This window comes from Podarcis liolepis (genome assembly GCF_965112155.1).
Source record: "Podarcis liolepis genome assembly, chromosome: 9".
NCBI lineage: Eukaryota > Metazoa > Chordata > Lepidosauria > Squamata > Lacertidae > Podarcis > Podarcis liolepis.
The window spans coordinates 74,460,598-74,481,151 of NC_139564.1; the positions used below are offsets into that span (position 1 = coordinate 74,460,598).

The 20,554-nt window shown below is 44.2% G+C and overlaps 1 protein-coding gene across 3 annotated transcripts in view; it reads right to left on the minus strand.

The window, feature by feature from the left end:
• C1QTNF7 (C1q and TNF related 7) overlaps positions 1 to 15,120 on the minus strand; it is a 42,188-nt gene extending 27,068 nt beyond the window's left edge. Inside the window, exons 1-2 of one of the 3 annotated variants that reach the window (XM_083460793.1) lie at positions 14,511 to 14,876; positions 12,413 to 12,536 (exon numbers count right to left, since the gene is read on the minus strand). Coding sequence is in view for 1 of the 3 variants with exons in the window: in XM_083460792.1 (XP_083316918.1) it covers positions 14,511 to 14,577 (67 nt within the window). In the remaining 2 variants the exon portion in view is untranslated. The other 2 variants (XM_083460794.1, XM_083460792.1) reach the window with 2 other exon arrangements.
• Between the last annotated feature and the right edge of the window lie 5,434 nt (positions 15,121 to 20,554).

Consider the following 20,554-nt stretch of genomic DNA (forward strand, 5'->3'; position numbering starts at 1 on the left):
ACGTGTGGACACACAGACAGCTTTCGCCTTTGGTTGGAGCACTTGGCTGCTCCAACAGTGGCAAGCCATTGAAACTGCTGCTAAAACAGAGCTTTTTTGCTCCATTTTCGCACTGGTTTCAACAGAAACCGCTTGGTGCGATTGGAGCAAGGTGTGCTCCCCACATCCCCCATGTGATTGTTGTTTCCTTCTAGTTACATTGGTAGCTGCCCCACACCTGAAATGGCAGGCTGGATGGGGAGGCCTGGTGGGTCATTTTTAGCCCACAGGCTGGAGGTTCACAGCCTGACAGTGTGATGTAGTGGTTAGTGTCAGACTGTGACTGAGGAGACCCAGATTTGCATCCTGTTCAGCTCAATGGGTGACTTTGAACCAATTGGCCTAACTGACCACACAGGATTCTTGAGAGGATAAACTTGGGAAAGGAAAATCCTGCAACTGCTTTGAGTTCTTCAGGGGAAAGTTGGCATGGAAACAAACAGGGCTACCACCCCACGTCAGGGACCCATAGCCTGGGTGTGTGCTGTGCTGGGATCCTAACAAAACATGCACAGAAGCTGAGCACCTGAGTTAAATGAGACCCCAGTACATTTACACTGCGTGGCTTAGTCCTTTTTTGCTCACCTGGTTTCATGTGTACACCAGATCTTAGTGAGCAGTTGGGTAGAATACTCCCTGCACACTTTTCCTGATATCTTTCTAAGTAAAGGGGAAGAAAACTTGATTAAAAAGATAAGAATGCTGAACATTTGGCAAAGGGTCTTAGAATATCTCTGAGAGAAGACCCAAGATTTGCCCACACTGGAAGAATGGCAGACGCAACTGATAGACTATATGGAGTTGGCTGAAATGACTGGCAGAATTCGAGACCTGGGAGAAGAGACAGTGGAAGAGGACTGGAAAAAGTTTAAAGACTACTTACAAAAACATTATAAGCTGTATGAATGTTGAGAATATGCACGATAGAAAACAACATGGCATCAGCAATTTAGTTGAATGATATATGAGAATAAGTGATGTTTAAGAAAATGATGAATTTTGAAGTAATATTATGTCTAAACTAAGCAGTTCAGTATCTTGATAAAAATATCTAAAGTTTGGGACATAATATTTGAGAATTAGAAAATATGAATTGAAATAAGGTAATAAATTGCTGCTTATAATTTTATTATTGAGAATGCAGGAAAGGGAGATGTGAGGAAGTCCAAAGATTATGGAAATATGATTTATGGAATGTTGTTTTCGTTGCATTTTTCCCCCTACTATATGTCTATTTTCTTGTTTTTCTTTGCTTTCTTTTGTTTGTTATATTGTGGTGATGGTGTTTTATATGTTTGGTGATTTTGTGTTTAAAATTTGCAATAAATATCTTATAAAAAAAAAATAGAATATCTCTGAGAGAGTCTGGTCTTTCCATGGCTATGCTACTGGATATATTTTAAAATGAGTTGACCTCTCAGATTGATCTCTTTAATTTCATGTTCCAATGCCAGAGATGTTTCAGAAGTTCTTTTCCATTTGTCTATGGTGTGGCTAGTTTGAACCCCACCCACAAACAATGGATTGTTTATTTTGTCTTATTCTGCATTTGTTTCCTTTATTATATTGTATAGCAATATTGAAAACCTTAATAAAAATTACTATTCGTGTTTTTAAAAATCCCACCCACAAACAAATTCTGTTACCTGAATCGCCGCTAGCACTTAGATTATGTCTTGCTCACTGGTGAAAGAAGGCACTCTGTATACACTCAGAGGTACTTTGTTTTACTCTATATTACTCCTCACCTTTGTCTGTAAGCGAAGGTTATGGCCGGAGATGGAAGTGGGTGGCACTCTATGGGTGGGGTGGGGGCTGCCCACCCACCAGGCAAGGGAAGGTGATCTCAGGCAGAAGGATTCACAGGGGCAGCAAATCCCGATGTAGATCTTCACTTACCTCTTCTTCCCTGAAGGGGAGGGGGGGTGCTATTTTGCCTCAGGTGTCCAAATGTCTTGGGCCGGCCCTGGGTTTGTGTCAATTTACTGGAATTTCTCCTTCTTAGTCCCCATTGAAATGGCTGTGAGCTCTTGTGTGGTTCTCATCAACTTAAGTGTGCCTTCTCTAAGAGAGAACCTTGTGATGATGATGATAATGATAATAATAATAATAATTTATTATTTATACCTTGCCTGTTATGTACTGAAGTTCTCACCCTGGACCAGCAGGGGGATACTGTAGATAGTTTTCACTCAGGTCCACATATGCGAATAAGGGATTGAAAGTGACGTTCAGTGATTGGATAGTTGCAGGAAATGGTTACTGTTGCATTCTAGTGGAGCTCTATATAAGCAGGTTGGCTGAACCCTTCAGTTCAGTTCTGTTCTGGCCTGTGAATAAACAAGAGCTGTTTGAAGAATCGCTGTGTCGTCTGATATGTTCACCCACAACTTAACACTGCCCATCTGGCTGGGTTTCCCCAGCCACTCTGGGCGGCTTCCAACAAAATATTAAAATACCATAGTCTGTTAAACATTAAAAGCTGGGGGATTTGCCCCAGATTTTTTGTTTGTTTTTAAAACCGGGTGAGCTCTTATTGCTTATAATGACTTAATACGCAGTGTTTCTCAAACCTGAGTCCCTTAGCTGTTGTTGGACTACAAGAAGAAGAAGAAGAGTTTGGATTTGATATCCTGCCTTTCACTCCCTTTAAGGGGTCTCAAAGCGGCTAACATTCTCCTTTCCCTTCCTCCCCCACAACAAACACTCTGTGAGGTGAGTGGGGCTGAGAGACTTCAAAGAAGTGTGACTGGCCCAAGGTCACCCAGCAGCTGCATGTGGAGGAGCGGAGACGCGAACCCGGTTCCCCAGATGACGAGACTACTGCTCTTAACCACTACACCACATTGGCTCTCTACAAACCCCATCATCTCTAGCTGGCAAGACCAAACTTGGTCAGGGATGATGGGAGCTGTAATCCAACATCAAGCTGGAGACCCAAGTTTGGGAAACACTGGATATAGCTCTACAAACCTTGTGTGGTGTTTGCAGGGCCTGAAAGACTGGAACCTCCCGTGGATATTTGGCATAGCGAGTCCTGAGTTCCAGCAGAGGCCAAAACTGCCACAAAATGCTTTCAGTGCTATGTGTCAGGCAGACCCTTCCTTTTAAGGATATCTTGGCAGCCTTAGTCCAAACAAGGCTTTTTTCTTCCTATGGGATCATCTAGCTTTAATTTCTAAGAATCCCGAGCACATTCCAGAAAAACCTCAGAGGTCAGTCGAACATGGGAAAAACAAAATCATTTGCATATGCAAAGGACAGCCCTGCTACACGTATCGTTTAAAATAGCTAGGTGCCCCCTCCACTCTCAACAAAATAATGTGGTTGATGAATTTGGAAACTGATATGGCATCCCCTTCACTCGGCGACTCTGGATGCCAAACTTGCTTTGCATGTCACTTCACCTCATACAGAAGGTATGGGAAACCACCCACTGGTCCATAGGGCATGACGTTAGGATGTTTTTAAAATGGAAAACACAGCCAAATCCAACCAGACAGAATAAATAAAGACGATCTTGGACTCTTTGTTTTAGCCGGCATGCTTTTAGACAGGACATCACCCTCTAGGTATGCCTTGATGGTCACAATAGGGACATTTTGTGGGGGGAAGGTGCGCTGAAGTGTTGACTTTCTGAGGAACCGAGATATTATCTAATGAAGCGATAGAAACACAGAGACCAGTCCTGGCCCCCAAAACATTTGTTGTCGGGCTCTTTGCCAATTTTAACTGAGCTGTGCTAAAAAGTTTGCTGACAGTTTCATTTCTATGGAAATGGAACAAATGTTCCCAAGAGATCGTCTGCACTTTAATGTTAGTACTTTTAGATTTGATATGCTGCAATTTATTCAAGGAGTGAGAAATCCAGGCACCACATTACAATGTTTAGGGTTATCTGGATGAGAGAGAGCAGCTTTTTATATTTGCTGTATTTACTAATGAGCAAGCAGAGCAGCACTGATGCTTTCAACAGGGAGCACAACTACTAATCATGCACTCAGTCCACAAAGAGAACAATTGTCTTCCAAGGATACTTCCTCTCCACTCAGCTAACAATTAGAAATTCTCCCTCAGTCTCTCGGTTCTAGCTGGAAAGGGCTCCAGGCTGTCTCCCTCCCTCTTTCTTCCCTAACTAGCTGAAAGAGTAGTCTCCTCGATGAGTTTTACATTGCAGAAGCTGCAGAGAGATTTCCAGTTATCAAGAGAACAACTCCAGTTTTCGGAAACATTCTGTCTTGGGAGCAGACCATATCAGTCTATAACAGTTAACAAACAAAGAGCATTTTAGATTTGCCATATTCCCAAAACTGGGATTTTTACAGCATTTTTCTTTTAAAAATCGCCCTAGTTGCCATATGTCCAGGTTTCCCCAGACATATGGACACCATTTTGACAGTCCGATTCCTGGACATATGGCAGCCTTCCTTTTACCAAATCACACCTCTTATTTCCTTACATTTGCATCTCTAAGCTGAGAGTGTGTCTGTCACATGTTGGTCCCATGTGCATAGAAACAAGTTGTGAAACTTTACAAATGCCAAAAAATGTAACAAGTTCCTGAATCTGAAGCCTTCTTTGAACTTGAGGCCCCGAGCCAGGTGACCCTCCTGCCCCACGCCCCAACTGGCCCTTCAGATTTTCGGGTGACTCTAACTACATCAGCCACAGCCTGCATGGCCAATGGTGAAGGATTATGGGAGTTGTAGTTCAGCAACATCTGAGGGGGTCACAGGTTAGCTGCCCCTGCTAAAGAAATGACAGGTTTCAGCAGTCATGTACTACCATGCAGCTAGCAGCTATGCCTTCAGCACACCTGTCTCCCACCCTTTCTCCAAGGCAAGAGGACAATCCAATTTTATCGCCACAGCAATTATGAGAGGTTACGTTAGGCTAAGGGAGCCTTGCCCGAAGTTAGCACCAGGCTTTCCCAATCCATATCCAGCACTCTGGCAAGAGTGCACAATTGCAATAATTCTCTCCATTATTATTTTTTAAACAGTCTTTCCCCAGATGTTCTGGCTTATGGCACAGACTTTGCTTTCCAGATTCTGAGAGTGTTCCAGAAAGGGTTGTGAGCCGAGAATAGCCAAGGGTGGTCCTCATGTTTAGCCTGGAGAAGAGGAGGTTAAGGGGTGATATGATAGCCATGTTCAAATATATAAAAGGATGTCACATAGAGGAGGGAGAAAGGTTGTTTTCTGCTGCTCCAGAGAAGCGGACACGGAGCAATGGATCCAAACTACAAGAAAGAAGATTCCACCTAAACATTAGGAAGAACTTCCTGACAGTAAGAGCTGTTTGACAGTGGAATTTGCTGCCAAGGAGTGTGATGGAGTCTCCTACTTTGGAGGTCTTTAAGCAGAGGCTTGACAACCATATGTCAGGAGTGCTCTGATGGTGTTTCCTGCTTGGCAGGGGGTTGGACTCGATGGCCCTTGTGGTCTCTTCCAACTCTATGATTCTATGATTCTATTCTATGATTCATTTCATTTAAACACATTGTTGCACACAACCCCAGTCTTTGAGCAGGACGAGATTCCAGGGGTTCAAGGTGCTTACCCAGGGTTCACGTTTCCTTTGGAATGAAGCACAGCAGAGACTGTGGTGTCTAAGCCAACAATAGAGGGGTTCACAGCATTTGTATCCCATAGCCACAGCCTTGGGTTCAAATGGAAATCAAACACGAGTCTGATTCTCTCTCCAGCTTGCTGCTATCCCTCTAGCTCACATCGCTGCAACACTAAACTCTGGCTTTGTCCTTCTAACTATATGTGAGCTGAGGGATGGGCTCCATCTTGCACAGAGCCCCTTTCCTTTGTTCCCCTTAATGGCCCATCGCCCAGGCAATTGCCTCATCAGGAAGCTAGCTCATATTTTCACACTTGCGGGGATCTAGGGGTTAGAAGGGTCTCAGCATACAGCCTACCCAACTCATAACAACAGCTATAAGCTATCGTGTCCTGCCAACAGAGAGCTGGAATAAATTCTTAGGTCAGCAAGGCATGGCATTTGCAACAGATGAAGCCCAAATAGTACATGGGTTAAACAGAAGCCAGTATAAGTACTCTGGCAAAATATCTGCCATAAGCAGTGGAAGAAGAAGAAGAAGAAGAAGAAGAAGAAGAAGAAGAAGAAGAAGAAGAGGAGGAGGAGTTTGGATTTGATATCCCGCCTTTCACTCCCTTTAAGGAGTCTCAAAGCGGCTAACATTCTCCTTTCCCTTCCTCCCCCACAACAAACACTCTGTGAGGTGAGTGGGGCTGAGAGACTTCAAAGAAGTTTGACTAGCCCAGGGTCACCCAGCAGCTGCATGTGGAGGAGCGGAGACGCGAACCCGGTTCCCCAGATTACGTGACTACCGCTCTTAACCACTACACCACACTGGAGCACATTTGTGGGAAGCGTTTGTGCATTGAATCCACCTGCAGAATGCCTGTGGGGGGGGGGGCAAGGCATGCAGAGCCAAGAGGCAGGGGACAGATTTGCCTTCTCTTCAACAGCCCAGATCTTTAACCCCCCCCCTGCCCTGCAGAAGACTGAAGGACAACCCCCATATGGCAGAAGGAAAAGTAGGCTGCTCAAGGACACGGCGGCACATTTGTGCTTTGCCCCTGCTGCTCCCAGCAACCGATAATCAAGGGTGCTCCTACCAGATTACCTTCAAGACCGGGGGGTTCTTTTTATTGGTTGAGTGTGACAGAAAATTGAGAGCCCCCACCCACGCCAGATGGATGTCCACCGTTCCTTGTGTTTATTTTAGCATTGCTTTTAGTATTATATGTCTCGTGTTTCCCAGATCTCCAAAGTAAGATTCCAATATTCATTTCCTTTAACAAAAACCCTGAAATCCACACCCTTTGTGAACTACAACTTTGCATTATTATAAGAGAGAGAGTTGTAAAAATAAACTGAGCGCTACTTCCACAGCTGTTAGCTTCAGGCATGTTCATCTGGCATAAGAGAAGGATGAGTCTTGGGCCTTAGCCTGCCCTCATACTGACTCCACAACCAGACACAGAACATTAACACCCAGTTAAGGAGACATGGCACCTGTCTGTACCTTAAATTTCCCTGACCCTGTGGTCTGTCCTCTCCTGTAGTCCAGGTTTGGGATTGTTTGTGCAACCAGCAGGCAGGGACAAGCCATAAGCCCATTGCTCCTTGCTGTATTAGATTTGGCAAAGCAGTATCTGAACACAGCATGTGACACACAATAGTACAATCAAGCAGGTGGAAACTGACTTCAAATTTACTGATCTCAAAGAGAACATTATTATTACGATTTTAAATTCAGGGAAGGAAACTGCACTGCCTAGCCAAAGTTAAATACTGCAGTTCTGTACACTGACTAGCCAGGCTTTTAAAAGTAATTCCTGGATAAGATGTCACTGCATCATGGCTTTTGCACAAATTGGCCTTATTCCGATGAACCATGCATTTTGACTAAGGCCACTGATGGGGATCATAAAGGAAACTTGCTATTCCCGACATACTAGTGGCATATAAGCATAAATAACCAAGCACAATCAGAGCACAATACACTACTCTGCATCTTCAGCCACTGACAAATCTTTCTGCCTAATTAAAAACATTTTAAATGTGAGGCCATTATATTCATCCCGCTTCATTATCTTCCATGAAGACTGAAGCTTCCCACATCAGCAATTGAAACAGATGTTGGGTTAGAGCACAATTAAGCCAGGTGGCCTTTAGAAATCAGGAGAGCTAAAATTGGTTTGCCAGAACCCTTTTGGCTGCACGCAATGCAATCTTTGAGGCAGACTGTTGCCGTCGCTCCTCTAAAGATACCTCCCCCCACTTTTCCCCTGGCCTCACTACATTCAAACCTTCATCAGCAGACCTTAAAAGGTGGCATTCAACACAAGCCCTTCTCAGAGAAGACCATGCCCTGCAACATCCCTCAGATGGAAACAGGGAGATTTCTCACTCCGCCGCAACTGACCCTCCTCAATCCCCCATTTTTTGTCGCCACAGAGTATTTCCACCACCAACGGGACACAGCGCACACACCCTCCACCGTCCTGAGAAAACCCCTTAATCCTGATTTGGTTTTATTCTTCGGTAGATTTGCAAATAGAAAAGCACACACCAATAAATAAATTTTAGAAGGGGGCAAGACTAGACACGGACACACAAAGCAAATCAGAAGCCTGGATGGCTTTTGTAATTCTGGGACTATCCCTGGAAAATAGGGACACTTGGAGGGTATGGAAGACCTACTGATGTTTAGGGACATGACTAAGTTAGGTTCATTAATTTCAATGGGTCTACTCTGAGGAGGACTAGTTGAGGTCAATGGGTCTACTCTGAGGAGGACTAGGACAGCTCTTTATATTTTCAGCAATATTCTTCTCCAGGCTTCCTCAACCTCGGCCCTCCAGATGTTTTTGGCCCACAACTCCCATAATCCCTAGCTAGGATGGTTGGAATTGTAGTCTCAAAACATCTGGAGGGCCAAGGTTGAGGAAGCCTGTCTTGATTGATTGATTGATTGGCCGGCCTTAACCATAAGGCTACAGCATCATGGTATTTTGCAGTACGGACACAAACTGGGAGCAAAAATTTCACCATAAAAGAGCTCTTCATCAATGGGAACAAGTATCTAGATTAAATTAGGCAGTTGGAACATTAGCCACGAGGTCATCATCATCAAAAAAGCAACAGAAGATTGTAGCAATAATGAAAAAGGCCATAGCTCTTGTCTCTGATTTTTTTTTCCCAGGGGTGTGTAGGGAGCAGGGGGAATTAGACACAGACATGAGGGGTTGGTATATCTTGGAACACCACCCACACAATAACATTCTGATTTTTTAAAACACTGATGGGATTACAAAAGATCTATCACCAGATCCAAAGGAGAAAACCAATAGTGTCACTGTCTCAGTCGGCAGGAGGGGTCTCTGGGATAGTGTTGGGAGCCACCCCCCCAAAAAACCCCCTCTGATTATTATTGGGAGAGCTTACAAACATCTTCTGGTGGGAATGATGAAAACACAAGGGTAACAGATGGGGTAAGACTCAGCTGAGAGCTCATTTCAAGCCTGAAGGAAGTGAAGAAAACTTCCTTCCATCTCTATATCTGCAGAGTGTTGGCGGTGAAAGCAGTTCTGAGGGGCGATGAAGGGTCTCATATATATTTCCTGGCCTTTGTAAGGTGGAGTAGGACTCTGAGAGGCCCCTTGTGACTAGTTTGCAAAACACTTGGCAGAAAAACACACCACCCATCTGCTCCAACCGAAGACTTCAAGTTGACTGTAGAGTTAGTGGATGTGCTGGAGGTTTCTGCCTGGTTTTGTTAGTGTGGGTACTTTGCAGCTTTTTCTACCCGAGGATGTGGATAAGATTCTTGGAAGCTTGAGCCTTCCCATTTCCATTCTCTATTTTTGCCTGTCCCGGCTGCTTAAAACAACCACTGGTAGTGTGGGCAAATGGATGGAGCACATTCTAAATGTTTTCCAGCAAAATAACCCTCATGCCCTTACATGATAGCTCAGTTGGGTACAGCAGGCTTCCTCAGCCTCAGCCCTCCAGATGTTTTTTGGCCTACAACTCCCATGATCCCTAGCTAGCAGGACCAGTGGTCAGGAATGATGGGAATTGTAGTCTCGAAACATCTGGAGGGCCGAGGTTGAGGAAGCCTGGGTTAGAGCATGGTGCTGATAATTCCAAGATTGCAGGTTTGATCCCTGTATAGGCAGCTGCATATTTCTGCATTGCGGGGGTTGGACTAAATGATCCCTGCGGTCCCTTTCAACTCTACAGTTCCATGGGTTTCTCACAAAGCAAGTCATGCCAGACAAATCTCATTTCTTTCTTTCTTTGATAGAGTTACGAGCTTGATGGTTCAGCGGAATGCTGAGGACATAGTATATATCTTGAATTTAAAAAAATCCTTCCAGTAGCACCTTAAAGACCAAAGGGTTGGTCTTTAAGGTGCTACTGGAAGGATTTTTTTATTTTGACTATGGCAGACCAACACGGCTACCTATCTGTAACTGGAATCTTGAATTTAGTAAGGCTTTTGACAAAGTGCCCCATGATATCCTTGCAGAGAAGCTGGTAAAATGTGGGCTAGTCAAGGTAACAATCTGTGCATGCAGCCCTCAATAGCTGCTACAAGTTTTAGTAAACAGATTTTTTGCCTGACTCAGGGGCTAATGTACAATACCAGCAGACTTTTGTGGCAGATCTGCACCTCTTCAGATTGCAGGTAGGGAAACTAGGTGTCTGAAATACCCCCACCCCGTAAAGAAAAATGGTGAGTCAGAGAAAACACAGGCCTATAAAGCTATTTTCTGGGATGTTAGTTTTCTATAGACAGCAAAGGTGTCTTCTTTCTTTAAGCACACCTGTACTCTGTAGGGTTAGGCACAACTGAGCGAAAGATGGGTTGGAGAAGTCTGCTATTATTTAATTAAAATACTTCTATTCCAGCTTTCCATCATCTACATTCAAATTAGCTTACAACATCAAATTTAAAGAGATGAACTTATTACTGTGATAATTATCTGTTTTTAAACCACATATTGAGCATTTATGATGGAAAGCTATACAAAACTAGCATGACAATTATAGGTTATATGAATAAAGACAAGCCAAATGTTAAAATAGCACCAAAACTGGTAGCGCTAAGCCAGCAGGAAATCCCAAGGTCATTCAGAAAAATGCCCAGGGAAGCAAAATACTCTTTTCTGGTCATCTAAAATATACAAACATGGGCACTAGGCGGACGTTTTCGGGGGACACATTTCAGTGAGATGTGGTGTCTCCATTGAAGCAATGCCAACTTCAGCTGCCAGGTGGGTCACCCCCCCAAAGCAGGATGTCTAAGCTTGTGCCTGTGATGAGGATGATATTCATTTATATTCCATCTTTTCTCCTGACAGTGACTCAGTTATGAAGACTGCACTTGCCCATGGCTGGTATTGGGATCAAGTAGATATATAATGGCAGACTTGTCTGCTTAACTGAAACCCAGGTCTACTCGTGGGCAGAGTCCTCTAAGCACTAGGACATCTAGGGAGACTCCTGCTGCCTGCCTTACATGACCAGGGCCGCCTCACGTTTAAACATGTGAGTCCCCTGCAGCTGTTACAGGTAATTTAAGTACTGAAGAAATGAACCTATGCTGCCAATTCTCGTAGTAGACCAGTATGAAGTAAGCAGCACATACGTGGCACACAAAACACTACCAAGCCATTCTACGTTCTAAATCTTATATTAATAATCCAAAAATTGAGAGAACAAGGTACAAGATCTACTACAGAAGCTACAAACAGAAAACTCATTCAAATTGTGTCCAAAAGGAAGATTCAGTCTTTAAAGTCGCTTCTGGCGAAACCAGAGCAGTGCATGGAAACGCCGTTTACCTTCCCGCCGGAACGGTACCTATTTATCTACTTGCACTTTGACGTACTTTCGAACTGCTAGGTTGGCAGGAGCAGGGACCGAGCAACAGGAGCTCACCCCGTTGCGGGGATTTGAACTGCCAACCTTCTGATCAGCAAGTCCTAGGCTCAGTGGTTTAACCCACAGCGCCACCCACTTCCCCCTGCACACAGTAGGCACCTCCAATTCCAAATGCTTCAGTTAGCATGATATGAAGGGACTCTACATGAGTGCATCAGTACATGCATAGATCTTTGCCATGTGGTGAGGGTCTAGCCCCCACCACAGTTATAGAAGCTATTTCAAAAGGTGGCAAAATGTGATCTAGGAAGGAACAAATTGCTTTGCTTATCGAAAAAACCCAAATAAGGTGTGCACGTCACAGTGACTATAAGCTAAGGACTCACACCTCTGCTCTCATTTGTTAGGTACAAAAAGGATGAGGAAAAAACTATAACCAATGCTCTTCAAATGCACAACTTTAAAACATGTCATTTTGAATAGATGCAAGTGCATGCTTTCAAACTGTGCACCCTCTAACTGAAATCCCCCCAAGTTTGAAAAAGCACCCTTGGAACGTCCAGATATACAAAGACAGACTCCTTTCTCCCCCAGGGAATCTGCAGTCTAAAGTCACACAGACCAGGGAAAGTTTTATTACAGTGCTTGGTTTTACTGAGTGTGTAAACTAGGCTTTGGGCTTAAATTGTCAATTTATTTATAATGACAATGAAATCTGACCAACTGTTTCCTGCCCTGGTTATTAAGTAAAAGAAAGCTGCAATCTTGTATTGTACAGAACAAAATGGTATAGAATTTACCTGGGAGTAAGCCTTACTGAAAATGATGGGACTTATGTCTGTGTAGACATGTATAGGCTTGAGCTATAAATCTCTCAGTGAGATTTATAGTGGCTTAAAATGTAGCGAGGCTGTTACTGCACACACCTGATGAACATTACCTTATTTGTTTTCCTGCACCTGCAACACTCCCAAATGCCTATTCAGTGAAGCTGTCATCTGCACACATGCAACGGCTGCCTCAGATATGCACACCTCAGCTTGATTGCATACCCTCCAACATTTCTCCGATGAAAATAGGGACATATTATTGTTATTATTATTCTCTGCCTATTTGACTGGGTTGCCCCAGCCACTCTGGGTGACTTCCAACATATATAAAAACGATGAAACATGAAATATTAAAAAACTTCCCTATACAGGGCTGTCTTCAGATGTTTTCTAAAGGTTGTGTAGTTATTTCCTTGGCTCGGGATGTCTCAAAACTCCAGACGTATCCTCCAATGAGAATAGGGACATCCTAAGAAAAGCAGGACATGCTGGAATCAAATCAGAAACCGGGATGTCGTCTGTAAATCTAGGACTGTCCCTGGAAAATAGGGATACCTGGAGGGTTTGTAATTGTGACTTACATTTTCAAGTTGAATGGAAGTTGGTTTGAGGGGAAAGGCTCCAAACAGGAGTATTTCTCAAGGAACTGTGGCAGACATCTGGGTTATGGCCAACTGCATGTGTACTCAGCTTCAAAGAGGAGGAGTGGGAGCACACAGGTGCCAAAGTAAATGCTCATGTGTACACAACCTACATCTCACACTTTGTAAGAGGGTGTGAGCAGAGAATGGAAGACTTCCTTTCATTCTGGCATGTTTTCTCCCACCAAGTGTTAAGCAGCCGCAATCCTTCAAATGTCAAGAAAGCTCAGTAAGTTCTGCTGCTTTAACATGTTGTGATAGATGTTTCAAATGATGCTTGACTGACCTCTCTCTCTCTCTCTCTCTCTCTCTCTCTCTCTCTCTCTCTGTGTGTGTGTGTGTGTCTGAGAGAGAGAAAGAGAACTGTTTTGGGATTGCTCAAACTTTGCTAAAGCATGACTCCAAAGCCTTATCGTTTATTTTGTATTTACAGAGCAGTTAGAAAAACAAGTGCACAAGGAGCCATAGCAACTGAGCTAAAGGGAATGTTTGGAATTATGTTCACATCTTTCATGGGAAAGCAAAACCAGAAACATTCAAGTCAGTTGGTAAAGGAATGAGAGAAGCCAAACCAAATATGTATGCCTTTTTTTAAATAAAAAAAAGGAAAGAGCAATTGAGCAGTTTTAAACCCTGCTGATCTCAATTCTCATTGAAAGCAAATGAACACAAAAGGTGTTTGACTATGGTTGTATTGTGTCCCCTTTAATTATATTTTTTTAAAATTAAAATGTTCTTCATCATTTACACATTCCTCACCAAAGGGTCATTCTGTTAATATGCATATAAAATATATGAAAGCATCCATTTCCTCCTCTTAATTAATGGAGAAACTTGCTTTCCATACCAAGCCCAAACTCTTATAGCAACATCCAAAAGGTTTTGTGCAATTAAAAAACCAAAAAAACCCTAGCCCCTTCACTGAAATCTAGAAGTTTCAAATGTTAACTTCCTGTGCCTAATATAATTAAAGCTGTAATCTGAAGCATGTTTATAGCACAATCCTAGCCATATCTACTCACAAGTAACTCCAAGTGAATTCAGTTAGGACTTATTCCCAGATAAGCAGGGCAAGGATTGAAGCCTTAGCCAGTAGTCTCATAGAATCATAGAATTGCAGAGTTGGAAGGGACCCCAAGGGTCATCTAGTCCAACCCTCTGCAATGCAGGAATCTCAGCTAAAGCATCCATGACAGATGACCATCCAGCCTCTGCTTAAATACCTCCAAGGAAGGAGAGTCCACCACCTCCCAAATAGAATCATTGAACACGGTGGGACTTACTTGCAAAAATGCAAATACTTCTGCTATAAACTGTTCAAGTTGTTCTGTTTGTACAACAGAGGGCTCTTACAAGCCCTGTTTGCTCTGAAAGGAATGTTCCTATTTTATTGGGATATACAACTCTGCATTTAAGGTATACACAACTTCTGCAGCAACTTTACAGCACTGGAATCCAGCTATTATTTTGCACAAACCTGCATTTTGAATCTTAGCCCTCTCCACTTTTGTTCCCTTCATTAATTGTTGTTTGAAAAAGTTTTGCAACAAAGCCACTTTCTTCTTACCTTGCTTTGGAGCCACCGATCTCAGCTTTCCCAGCAAAACCGTATGTTTCCTTTGGAGCTGCAACATACTGGTTAAAATTCACGCAAATATAGCTGTCCCAAATGAGTAGAAGTCCTTCCAAAAACAAGGAGAGGTGTCTTTCTGTCAAATAATAGATTTCTCTGGATTCATTTGGAGCTTGATTCCCAAGTTTTGCAACTGTCTTCTTCAGCTAAATAAACAGGCACTCGCTTCCTTGAACCTGAGCCAGGCACTCTAATTTAAAGCAACTGTCAACTTTACTTTTAAATGCAGGGAAGAGGTCCCTGCACACTGCAAGCGGCTTGCTTCACTGCCTGCTTGAAGTATTACAGCACAGACTGTAATCGTAGACCCACTTACCTAGGAGCAAGCCCTGTGGAGCTCAAGGACTTCCAGAAGACCTACTTCTGAGTAGACCTTTGTAAGATTCCGCTGGTGCACCGTATGTTCTGGATAATGATGTGACATAATATTTGGGAAATGCAATCTTTCAAATTGTCTCCTCCTGTGAAAAGAAAAACATAAAAGAAGGGAAACTCCTGTTGTTTCTGGCCAAAGCTGAATTGGTGATGGGTTTCGAAACAAGCCTTACAAACCTCCAGGCTGTGAATGAAAACCAAACGAGCGGATCATCCATAAAGGCTGGCTCAGGGCCAGACGAGACCTGAGGTTGGAGACCGGCCAACGTCTTCTTCTTTGGGGCTTTTGCTTTGTTTTGTTTAATGCAGCTGTGTGGTGGTGGGTGATTTAATTCTAGAAAATGGTAGATACAAAGCTGGGGACAAGGGTTAACTCTATGTAATAAAATAAAATAAGATAATAATAATAATTATTCTCCCAGCAACATGTTCCCTGCCTGAATGGCAGCCGCCTCCTAACCCTCAGGGTGATTGTTCATCAGTATAGCCATATTGCAAGTCTATGTTGGTTTTACCAATGTGCATCCACCTGCTCCTGCACATTGTACATGCTGAGCTGTGGCCAGGGTCAGGCTCCAGAAAAACAAGTACCAAGTGGGCAGGTATATTGTCAAGCCTAGAAAGAGGTCCATTTCCAGAACAGCAAAGAAGGTCCAGAAGGTCTGATGGTGTTTCCTGCTTGGCAGGGGGTTGGACTCGATGGCCCTTGTGGTCTCTTCCAACTCTATGATTCTATGATTCTATGATTCTAAGTTCCACAGGCATGTGGATAGTCAAAACCAGGCAGGACCAGAAATTAGTCAGTATTGCAGCCAGGCAATTATGGGGTCCGGTAGACAAGGACTAGTCCTTGAGGTCTGCTGACTGGGTGTTCAGGTCAGCCAGCGCTGCAGCTTAGATGGTGCGCTTGAAGCAGAGAGGCTTGCAGGAGACTGACTGCTGGGGAGTCCTGCTTTGAGACCATCCACTGGCCGCTATACAAAAAGATGATTGATACAGGTAAGGACCCCGGGACGGTTAAGTGCAGTCAAACTTGACTCATTTTGCTTTCAGGCAGAGGGAGCTGGATTTCTCCACAGACAGCTTTCTGGGTCATGTGGCCAGCATAACTAAACCACTTCTGGCACAACAGGACACCAGTGGTGTAGCATGGGTTGTCAGCACCTGGGGCAAGGCAAGTAATTTGCGCCCCCTAACCTGTGGATTTGTGCCCCCTAACCCGTGGATTTGCGCCCCCTAACCCTAACCCCCAGATGTTGCGCCCAGTGCGGCCGGGCCCCCCTGCACTCCCCACGCTACGCCACTGCAGGACACCGTGATGGAAACCAGAGTGCACGGAAATGCTGTTTACCTTCCTGCCGCAGCAGTAGATACCTATTTATCTACTTGCACTTGACGTGCTTTTGCCCCGTCGTGGGGATTTGAACTGCTGACCTTCTGATCGGCAAAGCCAAGAGGCTCAGTGGTTTAGACCACAGCGCCACCTGTGTCCCACCTGACTGATACAACCAACTTTGCTTTTGTTATTGCTGTGTTTTTATCTGTGCACAAAAGCACACGTGTGCTTTAATGACCAGCAATGTCATTGTGCATAGGCTCACATCAGGATTGTGTTTTAGCAGTGAGCGCAAGTGCATCAGGAAGGTGGCGCACCAAACAGGCGCAGCTGAATGGAAAGACCCACCCGCTGCGCTGCAAGATTGGACGGGTGATGTTGCCATGAGGGAAAGGGTCAAGCGCTCCTCTTCCAGAGCTGCTGCACTGAGCCAATTTCAGTCCCTCCTTCTGTACTTTTTGCTGGGGCCTTATAAAGGAAGAAAGTTCAAGTCTGTACTCCCAGCTGGTTGTAAAATGGTGTTTGAGAGCCACTGTCGACTATTTATGGCCCTATTTTATGACCTGGCTAAGCTGAAGGTAGAGCTTGTCTCAGGAAGGATGGCAGATCGCCTCCCCCTTGCAGCCACAGCCTGTTCCTACTTGCTGTTCCCACTTTCTACTGGAAGTCTGTGCTTCCTCAGTAGCCCGGTTCCTCCTCTTTCTCTTCCAGGGATGCTTCCGCCAGTGTTTTCCCTCTTGCCTCTTTTCTGTTTCCTTGCCCCAGATGAAAATGCTCCTGAGCTCAGTACACTCACTCATAGTAAGCAACCCTACACAGGCAAACCCAGCCCCCTGTGGGTTGAGCAGGGCTTACTCCCAAGTAGCCATGTAGAGCCTGCCATCATTCGCTGCCTTCCTTACTGGCTAGTTCCAGTTGCTGCTCCCTTTTCTACAACATTACGAGAAGTGAGTGCAACACATGCTCAAAAGACATGTTGTCTTTTAGTTAGTTAGTGATGAGAGTTTGTATTTCACCTTTCTGCCTCAGCTTGACACGCTCAAGGCAGCTCAATGAAATAGGCTGAAACTCAGATGACACTCCCTAAAGTACCCTAGGAACCGTAGTTCTCTGAGAATTGTTTCCCAGCATCCTCAAGAAGCTACAGTTCCCAGAATTCTTTGAGGAAAATCATGTGTGTTCCAATGTATGGTGTGGAGCTGTCCAAGGATTTGGTCTTAAACAGAATGCCAAATGGATCTTCCAGGGCAGGATATTCTCAAAGCCTCAGCTCAAGAACTGAGAAGCCCTGTTCCAAGCAACTGCCATTTTGAGCCTCAGATACCAACACAATATGCAGCAAAGCCTCTCTAGATAACCTCAGAGAATGGGCAGACTCGCATATCAGGAGGGCTTTCAAGGGAGTGAGCAGGACTTTGAACTGAGTCTGGAAATGAACCAGAAGCCAATGCAGATGGTGTACTGACCAAGTCTGATGCTTCAAACAGTTGGTTCCTGTCTAAGGCGACACAACTTCATATGGCACTATCCTAGATCATAGAATCATAGAATCATAGAATCATAGAGTTGGAATAGACCACAAGGGCCATTGAGTCCAACCCCCTGCCAAGCAGGAAACACCATCAGAGCACTCCTGACATATGGTTGTCAAGCCTCTGCTTAAAGACCTCCAAAGGAGACTCCACCACACTCCTTGGCAGCAAATTCCACTGTTGAACAGCTCTTACTGTCAGGAAGTTCTTCCTAATGTTTAGGTGGAATCTTCTTTCTTGTAGTTTGGATCCATTGCTCCGTGTCCGCTTCTCTGGAGCAGCAGAAAACAACCTTTCTCCCTCCTCTATGTTCCCCAAACGTAACATAGATGTTCCCCAAAGGTAGCTTCATGTAGAACACATGTCAGTAATTCAGTGTAATAGATGTAATAAATCTCTTGGAAACATCAGGAAACAGTCTGGGTCCATCAGTCTTTGGCGTGGTCCTCCATTCCTGTTGAGTTAGGATTCGCAGTGATCCTAAGCTCTACCTTCTAGTGATCTACCCACAAGAAAGGAACAAAGGAATCCCCCACCCTCCACCTCGCCTTTATTCAAACCAGCCCCAAACACCAAATCAAGACTGAGCCTTGACACATAGCTGGGCCCAGATGTTAACAGCTCTTACTGCCCTGGGTTAAGTCTCTAGGGGGCACCACTGAGGCTCCCAGCCTGTGCATTTATGCAAGTGTGTGTGTGTGTGTGTGTGTGTGTGTGTGTGTGTGTGTGTGTGTGTTGGGGTGCCTAACTGGGTCTTCAACCTGGGCAAATGAAACCTAGTTTCGCTCCTGGCTTGAGGGACATTAGAACTTTGCTCATGAATGCTTGGCTAACTTAAGCACATAGAATAGTGGGCTTTTCCTTTCTGTAATCTAACCTCAAATTCATCCAAGAATGGGCCTTAAAACATTGCTGAAAATCTTGTCATCCCACCACTCAAATATTTTTGCCCCACCCCCTGAAAACTAGTGTATGTGGGGGTCTGTGGGTTCTCAAGTACCTGAAAGACCACAATGCCGAGATTTTGAAGGGGGGGGGCCTGCCTTGTGTGTTAAGTTGTGGGTGAACATATCAGACGACACAGCGATTCTTCAAACAGCTCTTGTTTATTCACAGGCCAGAACAGAACTGAACTGAAGGGTTCAGCCAGCCTGCTTATATAGAGCTCCACTAGAATGCAACAGTAACCATTTTCTGTAACTATCCAATCACTGAACGTCACTTTCAATCCCTTATTTGCATATGTGGACCTGAGTGAAAACTATTTACAGTATCCCCCTGCTGGCCAGGGTGAGAACTTCAGTACATAACATTGTGCTTGGTGATTTGCAAGCTGTTTGGGCCACAGCAGGGTATTGGTTTGACTGTAATTTCAGTATAAAACCAGCTGGTGTCAAATCCCTTCTTGGCCATGAAGTCATTAAATGCCATTAAAGTCACGTAATGTTGCTAGCTGGCTTCAGTAGCCAGGAGTGCCTCTGCCAAGATCCAACTGGTTTGGCTGCTTCCTGGATCCGGATAACTTTGCCACACCAATTCATGTTCTGGTAACTTAGAGACTGGAATATTATGTATCTCACTGGAATTGCCTGATTCCTGCATGAACTGTACTGGCTGCCTGTTCACTATTGGTCCCAATTCAAGATTTGGATACTGACATATAGAGCTCTAAATGACTTGGGCCCCAAAACTCAAAGGAATATGTGCCATCCTGTCAATAAAGATCTGCAGAGGGAGCTCTGCTGGCAGTCCTGCCATTGTGTGAAACTTGTGGGGAAGTGACTAATAGCAGGGCCTTATCGGTGGTGGTGCCTAGGCTATGAAATGTCCTACAGGAGGTTCAGCTTGCTTCTTCATTGTTCAAAATGTCAATGTGTTTGAATGATTTTTACGTTTTCTTGATTTTAATGTCTTATTTTGTGATTTCTGCCCTGTCAACCTGATATTTTCTCCAAATTCGAGACTAGAGGAGGAAGCTAAAAATCCTGAAAAAATCTGATCCAAACCCTGAGACGGGGCAGTAAGTGAAAATGATAATACAGTAGTCTACCTTACAATGCTCCAGTTACAGATAGGTAGCCGTGTTGGTCTGCCATAGACAAAATAAAAAAAAATCCTTCCAGTAGCACCTTAAAGACCAACTAAGTTAGTTCTTGGTATGAGCTTTCGTGTGCATGCACACTTCTTCAGATACCAAGGCTGTTGGTAATAATTTCTGAAGTAATGCAAGTGGAGAACTTCACAGTTGAAATATATAAATGCACAAGCATATTGAAAGTAAGAATTTTAAACTACACAAAAAAGGGAAATCGTGGCTCCTTTCCAGCATTTCCCTTGTAGTTTATAGATGCTTTTCTTGAGTAAGAGGGTAATAAAATAAGCCCAAACAACAGAGGGACATGTGCAGCTGGAGGTGAATGTATCAGAGGCTGCAAACCATCACGATACCCTTAGTAGTTGTTGTCTTTCACGGGCTCATGTGGCAGGCAGCTGTGCCTTGTGGAGGGCTGCTCCTCACTCTCTCTCTTTCCAAGAAGTTCCAAGATGCAGGAGGTTCTAATCAGGGCTATGGAAGTAATTTCCACCGCAAGGAGCAGCACTGGGAATCAAGTGAGTGTCTTGATGTACAGCGAGTGTCTGGCAGGGAGGAATGTGACTCTGTAGCATAAAATATGGCTCAGTCTTTGATGTCAGCATCTGCGATTTCCCTTGTGCTCTACAAACTGAATACATCT